The sequence below is a fragment of the Sinohyriopsis cumingii genome, chromosome 12 (genome assembly GCF_028554795.1).
Source record: "Sinohyriopsis cumingii isolate HCF-2022 chromosome 12, ASM2855479v2, whole genome shotgun sequence".
In the NCBI taxonomy this organism is placed as follows: domain Eukaryota; kingdom Metazoa; phylum Mollusca; class Bivalvia; order Unionida; family Unionidae; genus Sinohyriopsis; species Sinohyriopsis cumingii.
In genome coordinates this window covers 11890239-11916896 of record NC_142972.1, presented here as the reverse complement: position 1 = coordinate 11916896, position 26658 = coordinate 11890239, and the positions used below count along the sequence as shown (strand labels likewise).

The 26658-nt window shown below is 37.0% G+C and overlaps 2 protein-coding genes across 6 annotated transcripts in view; one reads left to right on the top strand and one right to left on the bottom strand.

Moving 5' to 3' along the window:
* LOC149786010 (E3 ubiquitin-protein ligase rnf213-alpha-like) lies at positions 1 to 17355 on the bottom strand. Its single transcript, XM_089976307.1, has 3 exons — positions 17253 to 17355; positions 14693 to 14906; positions 1 to 1678 (listed from the first exon to the last, which is right to left on the bottom strand). Exons 1-3 carry the CDS (start codon positions 17255 to 17257, stop codon positions 1670 to 1672), a joined length of 228 nt encoding a protein of 75 aa, XP_089832433.1. The 5' UTR covers positions 17258 to 17355; the 3' UTR covers positions 1 to 1669.
* The window catches only part of LOC149786009 (uncharacterized), a 23890-nt gene continuing 13847 nt past the window's right edge, over positions 16616 to 26658 (top strand). The window contains exon 1 of one of the 5 annotated variants that reach the window (XM_089976300.1): positions 16616 to 16942. In XM_089976300.1, coding sequence (XP_089832426.1) covers positions 16892 to 16942 — 51 coding nt within the window. In that variant the 5' untranslated portion in view covers positions 16616 to 16891. The other 4 variants (XM_089976302.1, XM_089976306.1, XM_089976303.1 and 1 more) reach the window with 4 other exon arrangements.

Below are 26658 nucleotides of genomic sequence, written 5' to 3'. Positions count from 1 at the left end.
ACATCTAAATTAAAATACAGATATAAAGTAAAAGCATTGTAAACATAAAAGAACATATATATCATACATACAAGTATGCATATACATTTACACAATTAACTGCGCTCTGCATTGTTAAGAATGAAATAAGTGGCACATTTAAAAAGTAATTTGTTCCATCTGCCAATAGTATGAGAATTTAAATGAATGTCATAGTTTCAATGAGATTTCAATATACAGTTCTTACTACTATCCTTATGTTACTATCCTTATGTATTATGATGTGTTTAGATCATGGGTATCCAGACATAGGGGCAAGGAGCGGAGACATGCCCCCCCCCCCCCTTCACCTCTAAACTTGGTTTGGCCTACATCCGTAAAACTTAATAGCTGACCACTACAAGTTTACCCCACTCCTCCCCCGGCGAAAATAATTCTGAGTTCGCCCCAATCTTATGTCGTAATCGACAAAGCAACTGCGTTCGTGTAATTTTCATAAGGGCTCATCTGCGGGGAGGGGGGGGGGCGGTGCTGCGGATTCAATAGAATAGGAGTGGAACAACCGAAACATTTCCTAAAACAATTTTTCTTTACATTTAGATCCTTAAAATTATGCCTGGGAAAAGTGCCCACTAGACTCCAGACCGAAAGTTCCGTCCTATAGAAGTAGTATAGTGCGACTCTTAAGATCCAAACGGAAATCCTGTGTTAACAGGGGTCTACGGATCTGGATCCATGGGAATGGCACTCTGGATATAAACGGGAATATAACATGGGAATAGCACTCGAGACTCTAACGGAAATCCTTTGTTTACCTAAGGGTAAATTAAGAATAGGCCACCATTTTTGTTTCTGTTTTGTTGTTGCTGTACTTTGAGGGACAACTTTGGCAACTGTCGTGAATCTTGTGTTAAAAACGGCCTATCGCTTACACATGGTCAAAAGGGGAATTAACATTATTCCACCATCTTGTGCCTTTAAAGGGACAAGGGTAAATGCAGTATTAAAAATGGTTGCAGGTATAACATCAGGGAAGATTCTAGAACAATGGGAACTTAACGTTAGGCTGCCATCATGTAGGTTTATATCGTCGATATTGGAAATCCTAAGTAAAACCAAAGCAACCAGAAAACACTAGACACCGTCCTAAAATCCTATGCGGCGGCAGCAGGAAAGACTACACAAGAACCCAAAGTCGATGAAGCCTCGGAAAAAGCTGTGCAACAAGTGCCAGAACCGACAAAAGACAAAATAGGAGAAATGATAAGCTCTCCTATCCAGGATAGCCTGGAAGCGAGCTCAGAAGTGCCATCACAAGATACATCAGAAAAGTGGGAAGGTGCCAGCCAAGCAAGCTCGGCAGAATAGAAGAAGGACAAAGCCAGAGCAAGGAGAATTCTGAGAAAGAAAGAAATGGAGGCAAAAGAATCAAAAATCAAAGCGAAAAACACTGTTCCATGCTAATTCATAGAGGAACCGAAATTCGGAGAAGAAAAAGAAACACCGGAAAGCCGTAATATCATAGAAGAATCCATAAATCAAGAAGGCTCTACATGTCCAAACTATCAGGAAACTCAGGAATCCCCCGTGCAAATGCAGAAATATACATCAACTCCTATCACTCCAACGATGAGGAAAAGAGCAGCCTCCACCCCCAGGACTCCCTCAGAATCAGGCATAACGGCATTCATCAGAGAATCTAGAAATGAGAAAAAAGATCTCGAGCAAGATTAAGAGCAGTTTCTCTGAACAGAGACAGGAGAAAAATTAGTATAGAACAGAACAGAGCAAGAGGACTGCCCACTAAACAAACAAAATTATCTTAAATATAATTGCTTTTATAAGTCACAAGACCTTCACTTTGAAATTTACAAATTAATACATAAAGAAACTAAAACACCTGTCCATAGTCAATATGGAGGGATTAAACCTACATATCCTGACTATGAACAATAATGGAATTACAAATAAAATAGATAAAATCATAAAACAATCAAAACGTTATGACATAATTTTAATACAATAAACGCACAAAATGCCCGAGCATGTGGTGAAGAATCTAGAGGAGGAATTAGACGCCTTAGTTATTACCAATCTGAAATCTTTTCCGGGGTGGCTACAATTGTTTGGCGTTCTGCCAAGGGATTAAACTTAACACTTAAAAACCCCAAATGAATTACAAGGTCGTTTAATTCATATTAAATTGAATATGTGGAATGTATTTAATATATATGTACCATCTGGAAGCGTAAGCCCTAAAAAAGTAAATTTTATTATGAATGTAAATCATTATATCCGACACTATGCTACAGACCTTTGTATATTAGGAGGAGATTTCAATTGGATACAAACAGAATTGGACAAAAGTGAACAACTTACTGAGTCAAATAATATGCTTCATAAATGGATTAAATTATTTATGAAAAGGGAGTCATGTTTCTATTCGATCAGGAGAAGGCTTTTGATTAAAAAGAGCATGGCTTCATATTTGAAACCTTAGAGAGGTGTGGTTTTGGTAGAAACATTATAAATTGGATTAAATCCATGTATGCCAATATTGCGTCCAAAATAATTATCAACGGAGCGTTCACAGATGATATAAAAATAGAAAGATCGGTAAGGCAAGGCTGTCCATTATATATGTTGCTGTATGTGATAGCAATAGAATCCTTGAACATAAATATCAACCAAAACACTAATATTCACATAATCAAAACACCAAATTTGAAACACGATTTTAAAACCATATTACATGCAGATGAATACAAACTTTACCATAGATGGATATTCCTTCAAACATTTAGAGTATGAATTTCAACAATTTAGAAAAGCCTCTGGTTCCGCAATTAACCATGACAAAACATAAATTTTATTAATAGGAAACTGGATTGGCAACCACCCTGGTTTCCCCCAAACCTGATTAAAGCTCATGTAAAAGCATTAGGGATATTTTACGGAATGAACTCCACTCACAAGAACTACCGTGAGGTATTAATCAAGATAGAAAAGCAGGCTGAAGCATGGTACCACACAAAGATCAACTTAATGGACCGTATACAGGTTTCTAAAACATACACGTATAGTCAATTAGATTATGCTATGAATTCGGTGCAACTAACAGAAGCCATGATCGACAACATTGAAAAGAAAATAATGAGCTTCATTTGGAATAATAAAATCCACTACCTGAAGAAAACATACATATGCAGATCCAAAGAAAAAGGACGGCTAGCCTTGCCCAACTTCAGTATTAAGCAAAAAGCAATTATTTAAAATAGGATTAGTAAATTAAGTAATTATCCTAAGTTACCTTGGGGAGCAATAAGTATTTATATATACGGTTACTTATGCCGTTTTAATAATGATATCTATAAAAATAACAAATTAATTAAAATACTAAAAAACCCAGGGTAATGTAGAAGAGTTAGTGAACTGTTATACACCTACACAGACAATACAAAAGTATGGGACAGGAAGAACAATATTTATGAATTCCTGAATGAAATAGTCTCTCGAGATAAACAAGAAACTGAATATCGCTACCCTGACTTGAACTGGAAGGCCATCTGGAAAAACTGGGCAGGTAAAAGGTCAGCCTCCATACAAGGGAGACTGTTCCTATACCTGCATGACAAATGGGTAATGGGCGAAGTTGCCTTTATTAGACACTTCATAAATACCCTACCAAAATGTAGATTGTGTGGAAAATCTATAGACCCAAAAACCCATATATTTGCTGTATGCCCTAAAAACGCAACAGTATGACAGGCTCTAAAAGATAAAATTAAAAATAAATATGGAATAATAGATAACAAAAAACTGCTCTACACAAATAACATTCTTGATAAGATATATATATAAAGAATTAACTTTATATATTAATTCAACTATTTTATTCATTAATTGCAAATTTCTAGGTAACGTTATACCTGATATCCTTGTGTATCAATGAATAGACATACAAACAATGAACAATTAAGAACATTACGAACACAAAAACACTGTACATCATGCAGACATACATACACGCAAAAAATACAATTGCAAATACATATATCCAACATATTAATTCTACCAATCTTTTCTCTATCTATCTCTATCTTACAAAGCACACACATTAAAGTAAAAAAGGTTCTATAAACTGGGAAGAACGGTACAGATGACAACTACATCACAACCGAACTTCCCGAGTTACAAATGAACCAATAAATAATTGACAACTCTTAGAATCTGATCCATATATAGACAGTCCTTACAACTAAACATGATAACATACAAATAAATAGCACATACACATTGCACACACAGGACACTACTAATCCCTGGCAAGGATCACTGTATATTAAATAAACTCCAAGACCAGCCAGGGTTGAGGAGAATCTATACACTAGAATAGGAATGTGTACAAGCCCTAGAATCAAAATTATTAAAAATGAAATTCTTCAAAATTGCAGTACAACATAATCATACATATTATGGGGGAAACAAACAGACACAAAATTCTTTAACTAATCGGAACTACGGGGTCCGTCAAATGATGATAATTCTGAGACGGACCACACCAATACAAACTAAGAAGACGATGAACTGGGGTACACCGGTCGTGGAGACAAAAAGCGATGGAATAGCAGGGACTACTCAAGTCAACACATACTTCCAGAATACGTTAATTTTAATTGGGATTTTGTCGATTTTCTTTCGAAAGAACTTGTTACGGAACCAGTACCTACGCCACCTTCTCCTTCTTTATCACGCGTGGAGAATTTTAAACAGAGACAGAAAGAAGAATTGGAGAAATGTTTACAGCAGCAAAAGAAAGCAGAACAAGCTTTTCTCCTTCAGCAACAGCAAGAAAAAGAGGCAAGAAGTAAACGACAGGAAGAAGAAGCAGCTAAGAAACAAGGTAGGGAAAGTCAAACGGTCACTGTACTTTTAGATATTTTAGCAGAGTTAAGAAGTCTGAAACAAATGTATCAGACTTCTTTATTACGACCGAAGAGAAAAAGACCTTCCCGTGCTAAACAACCCAACCCTGTGACTACGCCTGCCGTACCACCCTTTTTACCAAATCATCATCGACAGGAGTCAGTTCAGAAGCAAGCCTTGGCAGTGGCAAAGGCTTAATGCAGTTAAAGTTGATTGGTTCCCATTCCTAAGTTAGTTGCTTAAACAAACAAATACCCAAAGGCCCATTTCACGGCCACATATTTCTCTCCAAAAGAGATAGTATTTCAATTGCCAAAATCAATTAAAACTCTAAAAGCTCTTTTTTACCCCATTTTATATACATATATATATATATATATATATATATATATATATATATATATATATATATATGTATGTATGTATGTATGTATGTGTGTGTGTGTGTGTGTGTGTGTGCGTGCGTGCGTGCGTGTGTGTGTGTGTGTGTGTGTGAGTGCATGAGTGTAGGTTCTTATTCTAAAAATCACAAACAAGAGACAATTACGTTTTATGATTGGTCTATTCTGGTACAAATTTTACAATCCAATTCACTGCACAGCATAGCACTTTAAAAACTTTTTAGGCTTCGTCTGTGTCTGTCTTCATTCTCTGTTTTTAAATTTCGTCACTTTCAGTTTTTCCTCCACTTCTTCCTCACCTTCCCCCCTTCTTTTTTCTTCTAATGTTTCTCTTTCTGCACATGTCTGTGTTCTTCTGGGGAGGGGGGCTACCTCTTCTTCCTCTTCATGATCTCTCTCTTCTCATTGCTCCTGTTGTTTCTTATGACAATATGAAGACCAATGTCCTTTTTCTTGACAATGATAACAGGTATCTTAACCTTTGTTTCTTCTAACACCTGTTTTAGAACAATGCACTTTCTTCTTACAGATATAGCAAGTATCTTGACGTTCATCTCGAAAGGAAGGAGAGTAGTCCGATGGCTTGTCTGAAGAAAATTTTCTGATGACCCCTCGCAAAGCTCTGATCAAAAGTTCGATCTGTGTAGGCTCTTCCATCGTTCTGCTCTGTTTGAGAGTGAAATGAATATGGACAGGTCAAACACACACCCTTTAAATATATACTCTACCATGGATATATAGTGATCCATGGTGTTTGACATGTAGTCGTTTGACTTTTTGCAGTCAAGATGAAACGATCGCATAAATTCGTGAAGAAAAAAAAGTAACAGGCAGAAACGTGATTTATCGCCTCGTACAGTAGCTGAAGTTTTGGCACAAATTCATGCCAGTGATTTTGAAGATGACATGAGAGAACCAGAATCCAGATCTAGAGAGTCTTCACCTAACCAAAGTTCACCAGTAAACCCTGAAAAGTCACATTCGAGAGACGGAAAAGCGCTCTTGAAAATTAAGAAACACATCTTACACCTACACGGTGAAGTTTAAAGATTTCAAGTCCGATGTGCCGTTGGCGAAAGCAGATGCGTTCATCACCGAAGTGTGGGATTCTTTGTTAACCACACTGAAGCGACAATGTTAAGCCAAAGAAGACGATCGCTTGAGGCTTTCCATACATCACGACAACTTGAAATCCCCTGTTTGGTTCGATTTTAGCAGCCCAACAGAACTGACACCTTCCAAAGTCGACAAGTTTCACATCACCGATGGAAAAGCCACACTGTTCATGACCCACGTGTCTCTTCCTCAAGGGACAGAACGCAAAAAAGGTGTTATTGGTGGACGACCTTTGCATCACCAAGAAGAACCTTGTCCGAATTAACAACCCTCAAGACCACGTGTTTAGCCCGTGCCACTCTGGTGGGGCAAACGTAGACCAACAAGAACAACACAGTAGAATGGAAAATAGCCTGGAAAACTATTCAAAAATCCGACCGAGCCAAACAAGGAGGTGAAGCAGAATTCCTGTTACAGCAAGCGGTGTTATCCAAAGACACGGTCTGTGGCATTCCTGAAATGCAAAATTCGCACGACGTCCTAGCTCCACTCTTCACTTTAAAAGTGAACCCACAAGAAGTGCGCGGACCTCTGTTGTTTCAAGGCAAAGATTATAATGATGGAAAATACATTCACATCTTCTATCACAATCAACATTTCGATGCCATTACTAGTATCACTGCATTCTTGGGATACAGTTTTTGCTGTGAGAAATGTGACTTTGGCTATAAGAATTGATAGCAACACATTGTTTGTCGAAATGCTCAGGATATTTGGCATCTCAACCCTGTCTGGACGAAGGACAAGAACGAGCGCATTAATCTGCTTGTCAGCTCACTTTTGTTAGCCCTGTCTGTTACCAACAACATCTGAAGACACAAGGTTCACAGCCGAAATCTGCTGGTCAACTGCTGAGATTGTGTCCTACGTGTGGACAAGGCATACTTACCACTAATGCCAAGGCACACGCATGTTCAGGAACGAAGCGATTTCACATTTGTTACCAAATCTTGGACTTGGAACACCAATGCTACATTCAAAAATACCAACCCAAACAGGAAGATGATGACCACAAGAAAAAAGTCAATTTCATCTTTTTCGATTTCGAATGCATGCAAGAGACCGGAATTCACATTCCTAATTTCTGTGTTGCTCATCGAGCGTGTGAGAAGTGCATTCAAGAACCTATCTTTAGTCATTACCCTCACTGCAGCAAGATTCCTGGAGGACGTGAAAAAGTCGTTTGGGGACTGAACACGATGGCCGATTTCGCCCCATGGATCGTTGACTCGATCGACGAGACGTGGAGCCAAGAAAACATCGAACGTTATGAAGATTCATCGCCATGTCAAGTTGAAGCCCCACAATTTCTCGGGATACGATGGACAATTTCTTCTCAGATACTATACGGAAGAAGGCACTGAACGTCCTAAAGTGACTTTGAATGGAGCCAAAATCATTTACATGCAAGTGGGACAAGTACGATTTAAAGATTCAATAAGCTACTTGGCCTTGCCTTTGAGCCGAATGCCTAAAACGTTTGGAATGACAGAAATGGCCAAAGGTTATTTTCCTCGCGTTTTCAATATCGAAGCCAATCAACATGCAGTTCTACCCCATTTGCCTGAGGCTCACGATTACGACCCCGACAATATGCGTACCGAACAACGAGAAGCTTTCTACGCCTGGTACCAGGCTTGCGCCTCCGACCCCTTCGACTTTCAGGAAGAAATGTTAAAGTATTGTCGTTCCGACGTGGACATTTTACGGCATTGCTGTGGAACATTTCGAGAACTGTTCATGGATCACGAAGGGGTCGATCTTTTGAAAGAAGCTTGCAACATTGGCAAAGCATGTTCCAAGATAAATACTTTCGGAGAAACACAAAACAAGTTCAGACAGGCACAATTGAAGTTCGGTGATTTTCAAGTGGAGTGCGATGCTGCGCATTGCATTTAGAGCGATGCAGTTAAGCATCATGTTTACTTTGTTCTCACTGCTACTACTACCACTGCACCTATCATGGAAAGTGAATGTGCGTGTCAAACCTGACGGATGCGAAAGCGGTGCCACTCGTCATCGTGGACTCTTTACTGGTTGTCATTGTGAATGTCAACCTTCACGTCTGCCACCGTCCGGATGTCATCCAGCCCTGATCAAACTCCTGTCTATGTCACCCTACCCTCATCGAAACGAACATGTTAAAGACAAATATTCGTTCCCTGTGCGTTTGACTGAATACTGCAACTTTGAAAATTGTTTTCAATCGTTCAAAGGAAAATGGCCTAAATATCTGGGAGGACCGATCCCCCGAAGAATTAGCCAGAACCGGATTCTTCTACTTGGACGAAGGGGATAAAATGAAGTGCTTCAGTTGTGGTGTGTCACTTCACCACTTTAAGCAACAAGTATCAGCCTACTTGGAACATGGTCGATGGCCCCCGAGTTGTCACTATTTACCTTTAGTGGGACAATATCAGTAATCCCTGAATGGATACTTTACAAGAGAACATTCGTGGATTGCCTGTGGAGTTGAGAGAACGCATTTACCGAGAACTGGTCAAAATTTAAGTGAAACGTAAAAAACAATTGCGTCCGTTATGTCACTGATGTTTAAACCACTGGTACCTGAATGGTCAGACATTCATCAGCTGCTCTTTGGTTCAAAGGATTGGTTTGTTATTGATAATTATGTTTGCTATCAGGAATAGTTACTGCAACGAATTCCAGAGGAAGAGTTAGAGAGTTACCAAAATCTTTTACATAACGTCAACTTAATGGAAGAGGAAACTTCTGAACGAACTGTGATGTGCAAGTTAGTGACTAAATTATTTAGATTCACTACTGGAGTAAAATCATCTCTGAGCAGACAGTACACTTATTGTCTCCGACAAAAAAAGAGAGTTTAGTATAACATGATCACGGATACTTTACAAGAGAATATTCGTGGTTTGCCTGTGGAGTTGAGAGAACGCATTTACCTAGAACTGGTTAAAATGAAAGTGAAACGTAAAGAACAACTGCATCCGTTACGTCACCGGAGTTTAAATTACTGGTACCTGAATGCTATAAGAGGACTGATTCATTTAAAAATGTTCCAGTGGTCAGATATTGTTCATCTGGCCAGGGACAGTAAGAATTTGGTGTCTACTCATCCTACTACTTACATGTTGACATACTACAACGAGTACCAGAGGAAGAGTTAGTGGATTACCAAAATCTTTTATATGATCGAATTTTGTCTCCAGAGGAAAGTTCTCTGCGATGTGTAGTGTGTCAACTAGAGACTAAAACATGTGGTTTAGCTACTGGAGTACAATCAGATTTGTACAGAAAATACACTTATTACCTCCGACAAAAGAGGGTTTTAGTATGACCTGATCATGGATACTTTACAAGAGAACATTCATGGCTTGCCTGTGGACTTGAGAGAACGCATTTACCGAGAACTGGTCAAAATACAAGTCAAACGTAAAGAACATTTGCATTCGTTACCTCACCGGTGTTTAACCACTGGTGCCTAAATGCTATAAGAGGACTGATTCACGAAAAAGTGTTCAAGTGGTCAAACCTTGTTAAACATCGAAGAAGTGAAGGATCAACATGTTCATGATTTTCGTTACTTCGAGATACAGCTACTAAAACGAACTGAAGAAGAAGAGTTGGAGGATTACCGAAATCTTTTATGCAACATCTGCTTAGTGGAAGAGGAAACTTCTGGACAAACTCTGAACTGTAGGTTAGTACTTGGAGCATTTAGATTCCCTACTGGTGAACGAATAGCTCTGGATAGAAAGTACATCTATTGCTTCCGAAAAAAAGAGGGTATAAAAACAGGTGCCATGCCACGGCTTTTATCAAAAGTGATTCAACAGATTCCGTGGAAGAAGATAGAGGAAGATGAGGAGAAGAGGAAAAAGAAAGAAGAGGAGGAAAACAAAAGATATATCCTGTCATTGCCACCTCCAGAGCCAGTACTAGTACCACAACCACAACATCAATAACAACAACAGCAATAACCAGTACAGGGCACACAGGAGGCAATGAGGCCAGCTCTTCCTCGAGTGTGGCAAAGAAGGCAAAGAACGCAGAGAGAACAACAAGTTTTCACTATTCCCCAAACGGAGGAGTGGGATAGTGAAGCCACTTAACCCGCCTCTGCGCTTCCAGTCACAAGGGTGAATTGGGAAGGGGATTGGAGCAGACGATACGTGTGCGGTGCTCGGCCTGGAATATGCAGCATTAACCAGGTGCATTTTAATTTTTTTTTGTGTTAAAAACAGCACCTGTCAGGGCGAACTAAAGCTCTAGAAAAGAAACGCTATTGCATTTGCCAATGTGTGAATGTGGAGTGGTGTGAATATACACACTCACTCATTTCCTGGTGTGATTGTGTGTTTATGTTTGTGTTTGTGTTTGTAAACTCTCACGTACGTTTGTGTAAGTAGTAGAGTGTGTGTTTTTTTTTTTTAAATTCCCTTCTGTGTGGATGACATGTTTAGGTTTGTTTGTTTGTTTATTTTTATTTTTATTTTTGCTTCTTTGCGTGTGTGGATAGTATATTTTGGTTAAGGGAATTTGGTCTTTTGTTTATTTTTGCTTCTTCGTGTGTGTGGATAGTTAGGGTTTGATTTTGCTTCTTCACGTGTGTGAATAGTAGATTATGGTTATGTTTCTGCTTCTTCGCGTGAGTGAATAGTAGATTATGGTTATGTTTCTGCTTCTTCGCGTGAGTGAATAATAGATTATGGTTATGTTTCTGCTTCTTCGCGTGTGTGAATAGTATAGTTTGGGGTTTGTGTAGATAGTAGAGTGTGTGTGTTCTTTTTAAACCTTTCCTTCTGTGTGGAATGTTTAACTGGGTTTTGTTTTTTGCTTCATCTCCTGTGCTGATAGTATATAATGAGGTTATTATTTTATTAATTCATTACCTTTGTGTGAATAGTAGATAATATGAGAAGACAAAAGTAGGGGATGTTTTCCTTCACGTCCGTGCTTTACATATATAAAAACTCAAAGCGTTCGTCATTCGCGCCATTCTACTGAATGAGCAAAGAAGATGAGCATACAAATGTTCAACGCACTAAAGCACTGTTGGTATTGTATAGTGGATGAGAAATGCGTGGTGGAAAGGTTTGAGAAGGAATGGAGGTATGGAGTTACTAAGGATTTTGTGACAAGACAAGTGACCAGTCTTAAAGTAGCCATGTATCTTCTCCAGGGTATGGTAGAAGAGGAAGTACAAAAATTAAGAAGATTCATTGACCCTCAGTATATGAGAGTAGGTAGCTTGGAGGAAGCCCTGGATCATGTCACGAGAGTGAGGTGCTTCCTAGAAGATATCTTGGAATGGAGTGAGTGGTCATTTGTAAGCGGAGATTAGACCAACTCATAAAAGCAGAGGAACTGATAAGAAAAGTGCCGACCCAAGAGGTAAAGAACATAAAAGAAAAGTGGTCAAAAGAAAGTAAAGAAGAAGAGAATAGAAAGATAAAAGAAAGATTTGAGAAACTCAACAATAACCGGATAAGGATACAGGAGAAATTCAGAGCCATAGGCCATCCTGACTGTATGCCAGAGTCAGATATAAAGAAGAAGAAAAAACGAACATTATGAAAAATTAGAAGATGACTGAATAACTGGAAAAAATAGAAGAAGAAGCGGAAGAAGCCAAAGGCCCTTTTCAGGGCCCCTCATATGCCTTGAAAAGAATTGACTTTCTTGCCTCCCCAAAAAAATTATTTTAAATGTTGTATAAGTGTTTGTCTATTGTCTGTGTTATCTCTGTACATCCCTCTCTTTGCTCAGTACTGTGACGTCAGACGCTATCTTTCCTTTGTCGCTATACAAATCCAATAGTCCCATGTTCAATTTCCGGTGTCGCTATAGTGGCCCAGGGTGTACATCAGAGTACTTGTCGCTAAACAAGCTCAATGGTTCTGGTAATGCTAATTCCCATTGTCGCTATAAGTCTTGTCGCTAAGCAAGCGCGGAGTGGGTGGGTCGTAATGAATTTTCCCATTGTCGCCAAGGTGCCCCACTTAACTACTTATGACTGACTGACATACATCTTGAGGTATAATTGCCAATGTCTGAGGCAGACTCCTGAGTAAGAAAGACTGTCATAAATCTTGAGGCAGAAGTGCCAATGTATGAGGCAGACTCCTGAGTAGGACTGACTAACATATACAATTGTTAAGGAAGTATTGCTGCTGTATTGAGGCAGAATAACGATAACATATTATGGATGTAAGTTCAGTGGCTTGGGGACAGAATAACCATAACTTGTTATGGATGTATGTTGAGTGGCTTGGGGACAGAATAAACATAACTTGTATGGATCTAAGCTGGTGGCATGGGGACAGAATAACCATAACTTGTTATGGATGTAAGTTGAATGACTTTGGGACAGAATGACCATAACTTGTTATGGATGCAAGCTGAATGGCTTGGGGACAGAATGACCATAACTTGTTATGGATGTAAGTTGAGTGGCTTGGGGTCAGAATAAACATAACTTGTATGGATGTAAGCTGGTGGCTTGGGGACAGAATGACCATAACTTGTTATGGATGTATGTTGAGTGGCTTGGGGACAGAATAAACCTAACTTGTATGGATCTAAGCTGGTGGCATGGGGACAGAATAACCATAACTTGTTATGGATGTAAGTTGAATGGCTTTGGGACAGAATGACCATAACTTGTTATGGATGCAAGCTGAATGGCTTGGGGACAGAATGACCATAACTTGTTATGGATGTAAGTTGAGTGGCTTGGGGTCAGAATAAACATAACTTGTATGGATGTAAGCTGGTGGCATGGGGACAGAATAACCATAACTTGTTATGGATGTAAGTTGAATGGCTTTGGGACAGAAAGACCATAACTTGTTATGGATGTAAGTTTAATGGCTTGGGGACAGAATCACCATAACTTGGTATGGATGTAAGCAGGTGGCTTGGGGACAGAATGACTATATCTTGTTATGTATGTAAGTTGAATGGCTTGGGGACAGAAAGACCATAACTTGTTATGGATTTAAGTTGAATGGCTTGGGGAAAGAATGACCATAACTTGGTATGGATGTGAGCAGGTGGCTTGGGGACAGAATGACCATAATTTGTTATGGATGTAAGTTGAATGGCGTGGGGACAGAATGACCATAACTTATTATGGATGTACGTTGAATGCGTGGGGACGGAATAACCATAACTTGTTATAGATTTAACCTGAGTGGCTTGGGTACAGAATGCCTAATAATAAACACTGGTAAATGCCACTTGGAGAAGGTACAGTAGGTTTAGCCTGTTTAAGTACTTGGATCTGGTTGCCACCTTCAGTGATAGTGGAAACAGCGTACTAATGGGAAAGTGGGAAGTTAATGTGAAGATAAAATGATGGAGGGCAAGCCAGGTGTAACAGTAGTTGGGGCATTGGAGGATAAGCAAACAAAACCTGTACACTCTCCATGCTGATCAATTATGAATGAATAATAGCTACCTGACTAACTCAGTAGACATACCTGTCTGTGACCAACATAATGGTTTGACAGCAGCATTACTAGAGTGTCTACTGAACCAATTTTGAGTAATAGCTTTGACTGTCACCCATTCATTGTGAAAAACATTATTTAATTACATACCTAACTGTGAGCATCAAAGTCTACGTCTAGTTCAGATTTGACTTCCTGTTCAACGGGTTTAAAGGCAGAAGAATCATGTAGTTTTTATTTTAATGTCTGTGTGATTGCAATTATGTGAGTTTATTTGTGTGTTTGGTGATGATATATGGCAATGACAAGTCTACTGATTATTTCTGTTTGAAACTTTATTAAATGCTTCGAGAAATAGAAATCATTTTATTTTTCTCAAATTTAATTTTCTTTCATTTTCAAAGGGCATATATGAGTTAAGCACACTGAGCCCATTTTGGGACCACAAAACAGATTCTGAGTCTCAAAAATCCACAACTAGAAGGTTGAAACTGGAACGTTTATTTAAAAAAAAATCAACATGCCAAATTAGGCAGTAAGAAGATATTAACTTTTTTCGGAAGGTTGCATAACCAAGTTTCCCATAATTGTTTTCTACTGAAATGGAACTACTAACTTGTTCATTACATCATGAAATTTCTAAAATTGACAAAATTTAATTTTCAAAATAACTGACTAAAAAATAAAGGTGCTGGATTTTTCAAAAATGATGGAGCTGCATTAAGATTGAGCTGCACTTGGAATTTCTAAAGTAAAATATTTTCTCCACTGCCTGCTATGTATCTGAACAAGATAAATTTAAATTGAGGTGCTTAATTAGAGACTGAAAACTGTTACCTCAGTATCTATCCGTGACTTTCCAAAGAGAAATCTGTCCACAATCTGCCTTTCTAGATTTGCAAAGTTGTACTCAATGGTGGTTCCTTTGCCCATCTCGAAGGAATAGTTACAATTGACCAGAACTACGATCAGACTATCATGCTCTGGGTGATAGCTGATCAGATGAGCTGGAGTTATGTCCCTTGATTTCACTTTTGGCACGTTTTCAGTGCTGCATATTACAAAACTGTAATTAGAGCTATTATTTTGCAAAGAAGAATAATGAAATGATTAACTTCTATTAATAAAGTAGCATGAAGTAAATGTAATGGAAACCTGTCATAACACATGTAAGGGTCCTAACACATAACACCTTGCTATAACATACTTTTCTGTAACACAACTTCAGATGAATATAGTGTGGATCCTTAAATTGTATCATTTCAAAACTTCTTCTTCTATTACAAAGATTCAGCGTCAGAGTAAACAAGAGTTTTGATTTGATAATTTGGCAAGATTTGTTGTGTTCTTGAAGAGAAAATATGACTGTTTCTTTCTTATTTGAAAAAGGATGTTGAATGTAGATATTTGTTTTTGCAATAATATTATTATATGCTTTTATCTTATAGGTGTTGTCTAATGTTGTAAAGCGCTTAGAGCTTCTAAAAGATTAGGCGCTATACAAAGTCCTCATTATTATTATTATTATTATTATTATTATTATTATTTATGAATGCTCATATCATTTGTGTCAATGGTAAGTCATTGCATTTTGTTAATAGCATATTTTTGAAAGAAAGAATTGTTAATCTAATTATTATTGAATAATCAATTATAAAGCCATTAATTCTTCTTTGTCTTTGCCTTCACTGTGTCACAAGTACAATGATTATGTAATCCATGGCAAATAACTGCCATTATATCCTTGCACAATCAACTAGCATAAACAACATATAAGCCAAAGAATGTTGCAGTTTGATAACGTTTATCATCTGTACTTATAAAGCAATTAGTTTGCCAATCTAAATTAGCCATTGCTAATCATCAAAATGAATCACACATCTTCAGGTCGATGAAATAGCTGGGCACTGTTTGATACAAATATAAAAGTTGCTGTCAAGTGCATCCCATACCCCACATAAATAACCTCAATGATACAAATTATTCATGATGTAGTTATTGAAAAAGCTATGCCTCAAAGTGTTAATTAGTGATTACAATAGATAAAACAACATGGAAATGTAAAGTTTTGCTATCAAAGAGAACTTTGAAACCCTGGAGAGGATTAATCTTGAATCAAACAAACAAGACTGGCTTGAGATTTAGGCCAATCTCCAAAGATTGTTGCAATTATTAATTTTCTGCCACAAAAATAGAAAAGTTTGCATGTTTATTATGTAAGTGCTAATAAGGAGTTTGGTCGAACTTTGAGACAATCCATCATTGTACATTTTTTCTCTCGATTATTTCATCTAAATAATTGCATTTATACTTTGAAATACTGCGTAACCAGTGATTGAAGAAAAAAAATAATTTACTTGAAATCTTTAATCCATGATAAAGGCTTAATTTAAATATAATTGTATATTGTTCAAAAATATAATAGTGACAATATTTATATAAGCGAAATGACAATAATGCAGTGTAAAGTAAAAAAAAATAGGACATTTTGTTCCTTTTCCTATATTTCGGTGTTCAAGCATCTGCCACCTGAGGATAGAAAAGAAGCCAAGCCTGAAGAGATGGAGATATATGAAAGTGATGGACTGAAGAAAGAAAACCAGACTGGTCAGAAACACAACTTGATTCAGCCCTGCATCACGTATCACTGATTGGTTCAAACTAGGGCTGATGGAGAAACAATACTGGGAGTTACTGTAATGGCAAAGCTGAGAAATTTCACAATGACTTGCAAGGACCAGATTTTGGTTTTAATGCAAGCATACCGGTAAGTGGCTAGGCTGTTTTATGCAGCAACATAGTGACTGTTGATGAAGCCAAGTGACTGTTTGGGGAAAAACTTCCTTTGCACATTCTGCAACCATTAAAACCTACTCAGGTATTGTCGGAATTAACAGAGGAAGGTGAATATTCCCATTTGCAATGAAACCAGTTGTGTTAAAAACTGATGCCTGATATCAACTTAGCTGTGAAAACTGATGAACAGATTGATTTAAGAATATAAAGTAGAGGGAGACTGGCTGTTCTGTGTGAGAAATGGGAAAGTCACAAACCAAAACCACTACGAACTCCACTACTAGAGCAAAGGTATGCTACTCCATCTAGTAACTACCAATGTCAGATGTATTTTGATCCACCCAATTTTATCCCTTTTTATTCATTAATTACTTTTGGAAATATGTACATAATAAAATTAGCTTATCTTTTATTATGTTTAAATGTTTTGTATTTCCACAGAAAAATTTAAGAAGATTTTTGCAAAATTCAAAATGTTTTTCAACAGATTTGAGGACGTTTCAAGAAAACCCTCAACATGTTTTAAATGTAGTAAACTTTCAAAGCACATCCTCAAATTCAAGGATATATCAAGATTGTACTAAAACAATATGGTACTTACAGCATTACTTAGTATTGATGGATAAAAGCTATATCCCCCCAAATGCACTGAGCCTTGTCAGTAGGGATAAAAGTCAGCTTCCTCCCTAACAACACCATCCAACTGCCTGTATTCAGCTGCTTGGTCAATACATCATTGTTATATGAAGGGATGCAATGATATGCCCAAAGCCATACTGTGATATACACAACCCATACTGCAGTTTGTATTGTAATACATAGCACATAATGAAAACAATAAAATAATCACTACAACATTTACTACTTGAAAAATACAACATCTCTAAGTGACGTTATCTTGCAAGAATTCAAATAGTAGGCAAATGAACATATATAAAATTAAGATAAAATTTAAACAAGTCTACAAACACATGAGAGCAGTCAAATTATCAGCAAATAAATATCTCTGCCATTTCTAGTCTGTCTGTGTTTTAAAATTCCACAACACACGTTTGGATTTTTTGTTGTTTGTTTCAAAATCCATTGTTCGAAAAATTAATTTCTGAAAATTAAAATTCATTTCTACAAGCCTGTTAACTAATTTGAAAAATGAGTTGACGTCAATCAATATTTGGAGACAAGAAAAGGAAATTACAACCGTAATATAAAATAAGCATTTTGATCGGACTGACCATGAATTTCACATGGAAAACATCTGGTGCAGCCGCTGTTTGTTCAAATGGTTTACTCTCGCTTTATTTTCTGAAGCTAAGATGGCAATCACCAGTTATTATGTACTTTTGAGAGAGTGACATATGTAAGGTGAAGTTGTTTGCATTTAAAACATGCAGAATGGAGAGAATGTTGGCATATCTCTATGCTACATTAATGTGATGTGAATGATATTTCTTTGGATATTGTACTTTTGGAAACTGTACACACACTCCTAAATAAAATGACTGCTCCCTTGTGCTAAAAAATCAGCCTAAATTAGTCTAAATACACTATCCATAGCAACTATTAAAATAGGAAAAATGAATTTTGCCAGACTAGACAATACTAGCTTCTGAAAGTGTAATGAATGAATTATCAAAAATATAAAATGTAAACAAATAAGTTATCGGCTCTTTTTTATACAAAGTACCTCTGAAGCTCAGGAAGTGAAAATGACCAAGTGGAGCTAGCACTTTTTTAGTACGTGTATGACAGGTCAATTTTAAGCAATGATACGAGCCCCCGTGGTAAGACCCGGCAAATATAAACAATATTCTGATGCGTCTTGTTGAGTTAGATTCTTCTGCCAAAACTGAACATAACCTTACATGAGGACAGAACAAAACCTATATCAGAAACACATTTTGTTTTCTACGTATCCCCGAACTCAGCGTAAAATGAAGTTGTTTAAATTAGATACCTGTATGATCATGCCACTTTGATCCTTATATGGCGGTAGTTGACGGTTATGTATTTGACAGTATATGAACAGAAATATTTGTGCATATGTTGTTGGTTTTTGTCCAGTTGTGTTGGGAGCATAAAAACGTTAATTTAATAAGCCGCACCCTTCAATGCTACCCACATACTATGTATGTTTGAATCATAGACATAAGTGTTGTCAAGCCCGAATGTCGTTATTTTATCCACATACTTTATCGGCTAATTCTAGTGTACAGTATACATGCTAATTACACGAGCTCACTCAAACATTTTTGTGTGCTGTATTAAGATGAGCCTGAAGTGAAGTTACTTCAGGGGATTAATAATGAATCATCATCCTTGATGAATAAAACACATGTGCTATTCCCTGTCATATTTTCTTTTATTGATCAGCCCGTCTCCCGATCGTTATTTTCTTCCAGTTCTTTGCAATAGGTTTGACGGAACAGCAATCACCCTCTCTCAATTTCGTATCTATTATCGGGATCGACAGGAGTGAAAAGTGCCCACAATCGGAATGGCATCGGCTATTTCAACGAGACAAATATATGCCCTAGACGTAGTAGTTCACAAAAAGATAATATATTTTGATTGCCGGAAATGTCTTCACAATAAAGAAACCGCAGTATATTCGGACTACATTGTGTATATTTACGATTGGATTGATTGCAGGACTTACAAAAAAGATACGAATGAACAAAAATAGTTTCTTGCATTCTGAATGTCTAAGTTCATAAATAGCCGAGGTGGTCTAAGTGGCAGCTAACAGGAGCTATCGGCATACATTCTGGGTATGATCTGTAAGAATCACCCCGATGGTGCGAACGAAGTGACCAAAGAGAAGAAGAAATAAAAGGTTACAGAAATGGGCAGCTAAAAAGTAAAGGACGGATCTATGCTTAGAAACCTGTTTTAATTATGCAAGAAATAGTCTTAATATGAAAAATTGCTCTGGATCCTCTGTAGAAGGTGGCTGACGATAGCAGCAATTACGTTTATGAGTATTTCGTTCTTAATTTTTTTCTCTGAGACGTCCGGGTCATTGTTCTTAAAGGTATATTTGTATTGTGACGAGTTTCTAAATGATATAGTATTCAACTCCGGCAAAAAATAACTTTTAAATCATTCGAAATATCTATTTACCCTATCTACGCTTCATATGTACAATTGCATAACGCGTTCAGTATTTTCATAACCTTATATTACCACTGTGCATGCTGTGATTGTACATTTGATATTTATATAATTGCGATGGTGTCATAAATGTATCATAAGTTCTAAAGTATTTCATAAGAAATGGAATTTGAATCAAACGTAATTCGAGAAGCAGTAACATCGTATATAACATGTGAAAAATTATGTCATAGTAGTAGAACGTATCTCACTCAATCGTCTAAAATCATTTTGCAAAAATGCTAAAGTAACTGCATCGCTAGAAGAAGCTGTATGCTCGCTTACTCGATATCGCAAGGCTTGGCACTTATTTCGTGAGAAACCACAGCTCTGTCTGGATATAAAAACTTAATAATATCGTTCTTACAAGAAATGCTAAACAAGATGTTTCAGCTAAAACCCGCACGTGTTGCTGGCTTTGGGTTTTAAAGGTTGATTGTATATAAGCAGTTTTGATCTTCTGAGGATTGTTTCCCGGGGAGAAAACGCATGAGAGTACAGTACAGACAGATTACGTGAGTAGGCATAATTCAAGTTAGAACAAATGTAGGGATGCAGCTTTAGAGATACATAATTCATATCATTCGCGGAATATAATGACAAATGCGAGGAGAGTGGAGTTAACGGAACATAAGTTGGTTTACGGACTAAAAGAAAGCAACAAAAACATTTTCACGATAAGCATTGATACTCGCTATTTAATGTTATTATTCTACAAGAATGTTTGCATGATATTTTCGCAGTCTCCTAGGGTCCTCATGTGCCTCTTGCTCTTTCCTTTCGGGAATTTTTTGTTCAACTTGAATATTGACACCGGTAGTTAGATACTTGAATATTAATTTAATAAGTGTTTGGGTTTAAAAAGAAGAAGAAGAATCCAATCAACAATGGCCATGCCACGTGGATACAAATAAATCTATTCCGTAATGTCAGGCGTAAAATGGACATTTGCTAAAAATTTATAATTTGAAGAGGAGTAAAATAATTGAAGTTTTACCTGATTTACCACTTTATTAAATAAAAAATAGCTTTGATTTGGTGCTTTACAGTACAGCAACACACTCATTTTTTTTTTTTAGTACAAAGGCAATTGGAGTAATGTGCCTTGCAACGGTAGCCAACATGGGCTGATCCGATGATAGTATTTGAACTCGCACCTCGCTAACCAATGAGCCGACGCTGCTCATTTTATTATAACGAAAACCCAGCCCCCAACCCCACCCCCACCAGGGTACGGGTGCTGTTGTGTGAATGTCACTGCAAACAAGAACATTGTACTGCGTGTATATGGAGATAGTTTTCCAGTTAATCAATATCAAGCTGGCAGAGAGGAAGCACATTATTAGATTTGTTTTTAGCTTAAAAACCTATCTGAAATAATTACCATAGATTTTATCATTTACAGTCTTCTGAATAGAAATTTTGTTGTGTCTTCCATCATCAGGAGCTGAACAGGCAACTATCTATCTCTCCAGCCAACACCAGCTATACCGTCACCATCGCTTATCGCCAACGAATCACCAATCCCACCGTCATACCGCCAACTACTCAGGTACACTGTGTCAGTGTTCTTTGAGAGCGGAACATATTGTTGTCGAGTACATTGACTTCCTATCTGTTAGACAAATCTTTTGTCAAGGAAGCTTACGATTATGTACCAGCAAAGAAAACCTTGTACGTTTTGAGGGAATAGGCATTATATTAACTATTTTGACCCTATATTTCATGATGTTATGTTTCTACCGTCATATTTTTTTAATATACATTTGGCAGAATTTCAACGTCTTTTCATATATAGCTGTTAAGAGCATTTGAGTACAGTAGAAAAACTAGCACAGGCACGAATTCCAAACATGTACTTTTAATAAGAAACATCTATGATCCATAGTGAGTGCGATGTTAGGGCCGACACGCATGCATTTTGTACATAGTGATGTACAATTATTTAGGTACAAATTTTGTTTAGTTGCTACACTTTCTGTAAATTTGTGAAATTGTATATAGTGATGTACAATCTTTACGTGCAATTCTATTTCGTTGCTACACTTTTTGTAAATTTTAAATATGTACAATGGCAATGTACAATAATAACTCGACCAAAATCTTAAAGTAAATAATGCGGAACAAGGTACATATGTATAACATATAATTTTAAAAAATGCCACTTTTGAAATACATGCCGATATTGAAGAGCACTATGTTAACATTATCGAATAGCATTGACTATGATAACGTGTTAGCATTGAAATCTTTGTCTTTTGTCTTTTCCTCTTTCATAAGAAAAATATTTGCAAACTGACTTTCAGAAATGTCTTTCGTGTTCATATGTAATTTGAATACAGCTTCTATCATTATTATTCTTGTGTATGTTAAAGAAACATTTTATAATTTTAAAATGTGGAAAATGTGTAATTCTCTTGTTATATATTCTGATCTAGATCTAAATAATTATGTAATAAACCCCTCTGTCTGAACGATGGTAACCATTGAAATATATACGATGGTTAAATGATTAGAGGAATTTCGTATGGATTTGGAGTCATGTAAAGTCCAAGCTGTTTAATCTGGCACAGTACTGTCCGTCTTTGGAAATACTTGGTTTAAATTAAGCATGTCTATATTATGAAATCATGACAGTAAAATAGGTAGCGCCTTTACATGGCCAATGTATTTCGATAATTAACACGACTCATTTGCGTGTGATGTTCAGAATGCACTTAACGTAAAAAGTTGGCAATCTCTCATTTTCTACCCACGTACATTCTGTAGTATGTACAACAAGTGTTAAGATCGGGCTATAGCTTGAACTTTGCAATTGTTCATTTAAAACTATTTTGGCAATGTGTTTTGTCAGGGTACAATTTGTACATTGCAATCAAACTTAAAGACAATTTCCACAGAAAGTATTGTGAATAAACATAATGTATATGAACTGTACACAGTTATGCACAAATCCTTGCAATTCAGGACCATTTTCGTCAGAACATTTTATGCCATCTTACTTGAAAGCAGTACGGCGCTGCGTATTTTAATAGCAAACATTTAGTTAATACTTGGAATTAAAAAATTAAAATAACAGTACAGACTGCTGGAGGTTCAGTTTACTTGAAAAATGTATCTAATTTTGTTACTTGGTTTACTGACTACTACGTTTGCCCCCCCCCCCAATAATTCTGCGGGCCCCTCTGGTTACCAGTCTCATTTTTTAAAGTTTAAATTCATTTATGTATGTCACAAACTTAACTGGTGTCCAATATATAGTTTCCTTTTGGAGAGGTATGATCAGATTGAGCTACTAATAAGTGACTTCCGTTTTTAAACAATGTTTTACAAGTATTCACTTAATATAGATTTCCATTCTACATAGACAGTTAAAAAAATTAGACCTTGTTATGCATAGTTGTCACAAAACAGCGATTCTTCTGTAGTTAGTAGTTCAATGCATAAGAGTTGTTTCAAATGTTGCTCTGCCGTATGAACGAACGATTAAATTCAATCCACTCCTTGTATAAGAACTTCATACCTATACTAATGCAAGCATCAAAGTTAACTCCTACATCGTAAGTCACTAAACAGAGTTACCCTATTCTTCATTGATATATTTACTACATTTTATATTGCGTTACAATGATTACTGCATTCTAGGATGATTTCCAATGAACAGGGCAGATATCACACTGAAAAAATGTCAAATAATGAGCACTTTTTGGGACGTGGATCTTGTTCCATCAATTAAGTATTAGCATCAGAGAGATACTGACTTTATGTACTGTGCATGACTCCAAACATAGCGCTAGGGTAAAGAACATCTATATTTTGCTCTTACAAAACTCTGTATGAATGAAATTTTTTAAACAGTTGTTTAACAGTTGTTTACCTTCAGTGTTTTCATTGGTACCCTCTATTTTCTTACCTTAGATCATGCTTATAGCTTATAGCGCCGTCTACCTACCCAAACATTTGGAACCTTGCTTTCATTTCGATTCGTAAAGGTGAAGTGACTGAGGCTAAGAATCACATGCTAGAAAAAAAATCAGATGTAAATATTGGTTATTTCGAACTTAACTCAAACCTGAAGTTATTACGTAATAATAACTCCATAACTTTACGATGTGTCATCACTAATTGCAACAAATGCAGACAATTTAAACTTTTTTATTACACATTTGCAGAAATAACATTAAAAATGTAACGTCGTCTCTTTTTATCAGCCAATAACATAAAGTCTTATATATTCACATTTGGGAGACTGAGAAGTATGGCTGAAGAGCATCAATGTGTGTCGAACGGGTTGATTCACTTCCTGATTTCTGAAAGCTTTATTCCATTGGTTTATTCAAAGGTAACATGAACGTGACTCCTAAGTGGTTGCTGTCAGATCTTCACGTAGTACAGTTGAGATCTAAATTTAATCATATTGGCAACAATTTACCAATTACGGAAATATCACAATGATTACCTCCGTTCCCACTCAGCGGATCAAAGTTATTTGACTCGCATTGCATACGGATGATGATTTTCCGAATGCCAGCATAAGAGCCATTGGGAACACTTCTGCCTTTATGCTTACAAAATAGCGTCTCGAATGTGAATGTCAGATCTACTTGCTATATCGAAGTAGTCTCGTTCTATCTGATTCGCGTGTGGCTCCCTGATATCCCGTCACACCAGGGAATCTCAGTGAGTAATTTGTTTTATTGATCTATTGTAGTGATTGAAGTTAATTAGGTATAACTTGGTAGAAGTAAAAGAAAAAGACATATAAAGTTTCAGTGATCACATAGGTTGTGTGGATTTGTTTGCACATGGGCCATTTCTCCGTGGTAAATGTTTGGACGTGTAACGTCGCAAAGGGTGTGTAGGTAGCCACATTTGTTTGTAATTTAGGCATATCCCTACAATCCAGTGTTTAGAGGTGGATCTCGGCCACAGCAGTAATGCCCGATGTGTTCCGTGTAACGCCGACCTAATTCATTCTTAATGTTCAAAATTCCGCGGGGTTTTCTGAAGTGGCCGAAATCTACCACGAACGTAACTGCAAGAACACATGCAAATTTCAGAGAAATGTAAGCAGCCTGGGTTACCAAGCCCGTTTCGGCTTTCATCGCCTGTATTGGAATGTCAAGTCCAGGCCTGGGAGGAAATATACAATGACAAAAGAAAATTAAATTTGATAATGAAAACAAAATATGTGAATATACTTCTTCAAGGTTAAGAAACTAAATTTGTATTTTAGTATGGAATAATGCTGTCCAGTGGATGCAGTTGTTCATTTTTTGGTACATCCGACTAATAGCTTCAAACTCTCTTTGTCGATGCATTCTGAGCATGCCGATGCTGAGACAAATGTGGCTATTTCGAAATCATGTGGGTTGTTATTCGCCGAAAACATACCTCACTGAAATCTGGATCCAGTAATGAGACAACATATCACTACTTTGTGATACAACTTCGTAAAACATTATTATTTTTTGTTTAATGTATGGAATGACGTGAAGAAGATAGAATCTACAAATGAAGTGATATTGGCATAGAAAGTCAAACTCCGACTGCAGCATTATATGACCTCATAAATTACGCTGCTTGCTGCTTTAAGATATTTCAGTAGGAACCCTGGGGTCTAATTGCCAGAATGGGAAAAGAGCGATATTATCGTCTAGTGAAGTCCTTATTTCATATCACTTGCAAATGAATTATTATGGTGAAGAAGCGACGTTTAAATTTCAGAGACACCTGAGATTGTTTAAAACTCCACTGTCACCCCCCCCCCAACAACAAAAAAAAAAAACAACAACAAAACAACCATTAACCCCACCACCACCCACCAAAAAAACAACAACAAAAAACTCTTGATATTGTGTAACATGTGGGCTTGGTAATGTAGATTTTGATGTTTCCTGTTTGCTTTATTTGCATTGTACTCCAACACAATCATTGCATATCAGGTCTATGCACTAAGGACGAATAATGTATACATTATTCCTGTGCGCTATTTATAGAATTCAAAACTGAGGTTGCCTTTTATAAAATCTGGAAGTTTGACTTACATGCAAGTCCAAATGTTTGACATGTACTTTGTACGTCAGAAAGTTGTTTTTACGAGTACAACACTCCATCTGATTTTCCTGGAATTTTATATATTTTCATATTATGCTGTATTCTTCCTTTAAAAGAAGATATATTTAGAACCGCCGTCACACAACACTGATGTATCTAATATTCATACGCAGTACATATCTTCCGTTATTTTGAAAATTGATACATGTTTTAGTTTAGTTATTGTATGGTAGTGGGAGCAACGGAGATGTTGCTGACTCCGAATTTACAAGCTATCACCATAAAACACTTATATCAAGTAATGAACGAGCCTCGTAGTTCTCCAGGAGAGAGAGAGAGAGAGAGAGAGAGAGAGAGAGAGAGAGAGTGATAGTGAGTGTGTGTGAGAGAGAGAAAGAGAGAGTGTGGGAGATATTGAGAGAGAGAGAGAGAGAGTGTGTGAGAGATATGTGTGAGAGAGAGAGAGAGAGAGAGAGAGAGAGAGTGAGAGTGAGAGAGATGTGAGAAGAGAGAGATATGTGAGAGAGATGTGAGAGGAGAGAGATATGTGAGAAGAGAGAGGATAAGAGAGAGAGAGAGATGTGAGAGTGAGAGAGAGAGAGAATGAGAGAGAGAGAGAGAGAGAGAGAGAGAGAGAGAGAGAATTTTCTTGGACGTCTGTGTGCACATTACTTGCAACCTAAAGAGTGCTTTTGCCAAATTGAAATATCAGATTTAGCAAACCGTAAAATTGTTAACAATTGAGCAATATAAAAGTTTATGGTATATTAGGACTTTTTTATATTTTGGTTTCAATAATA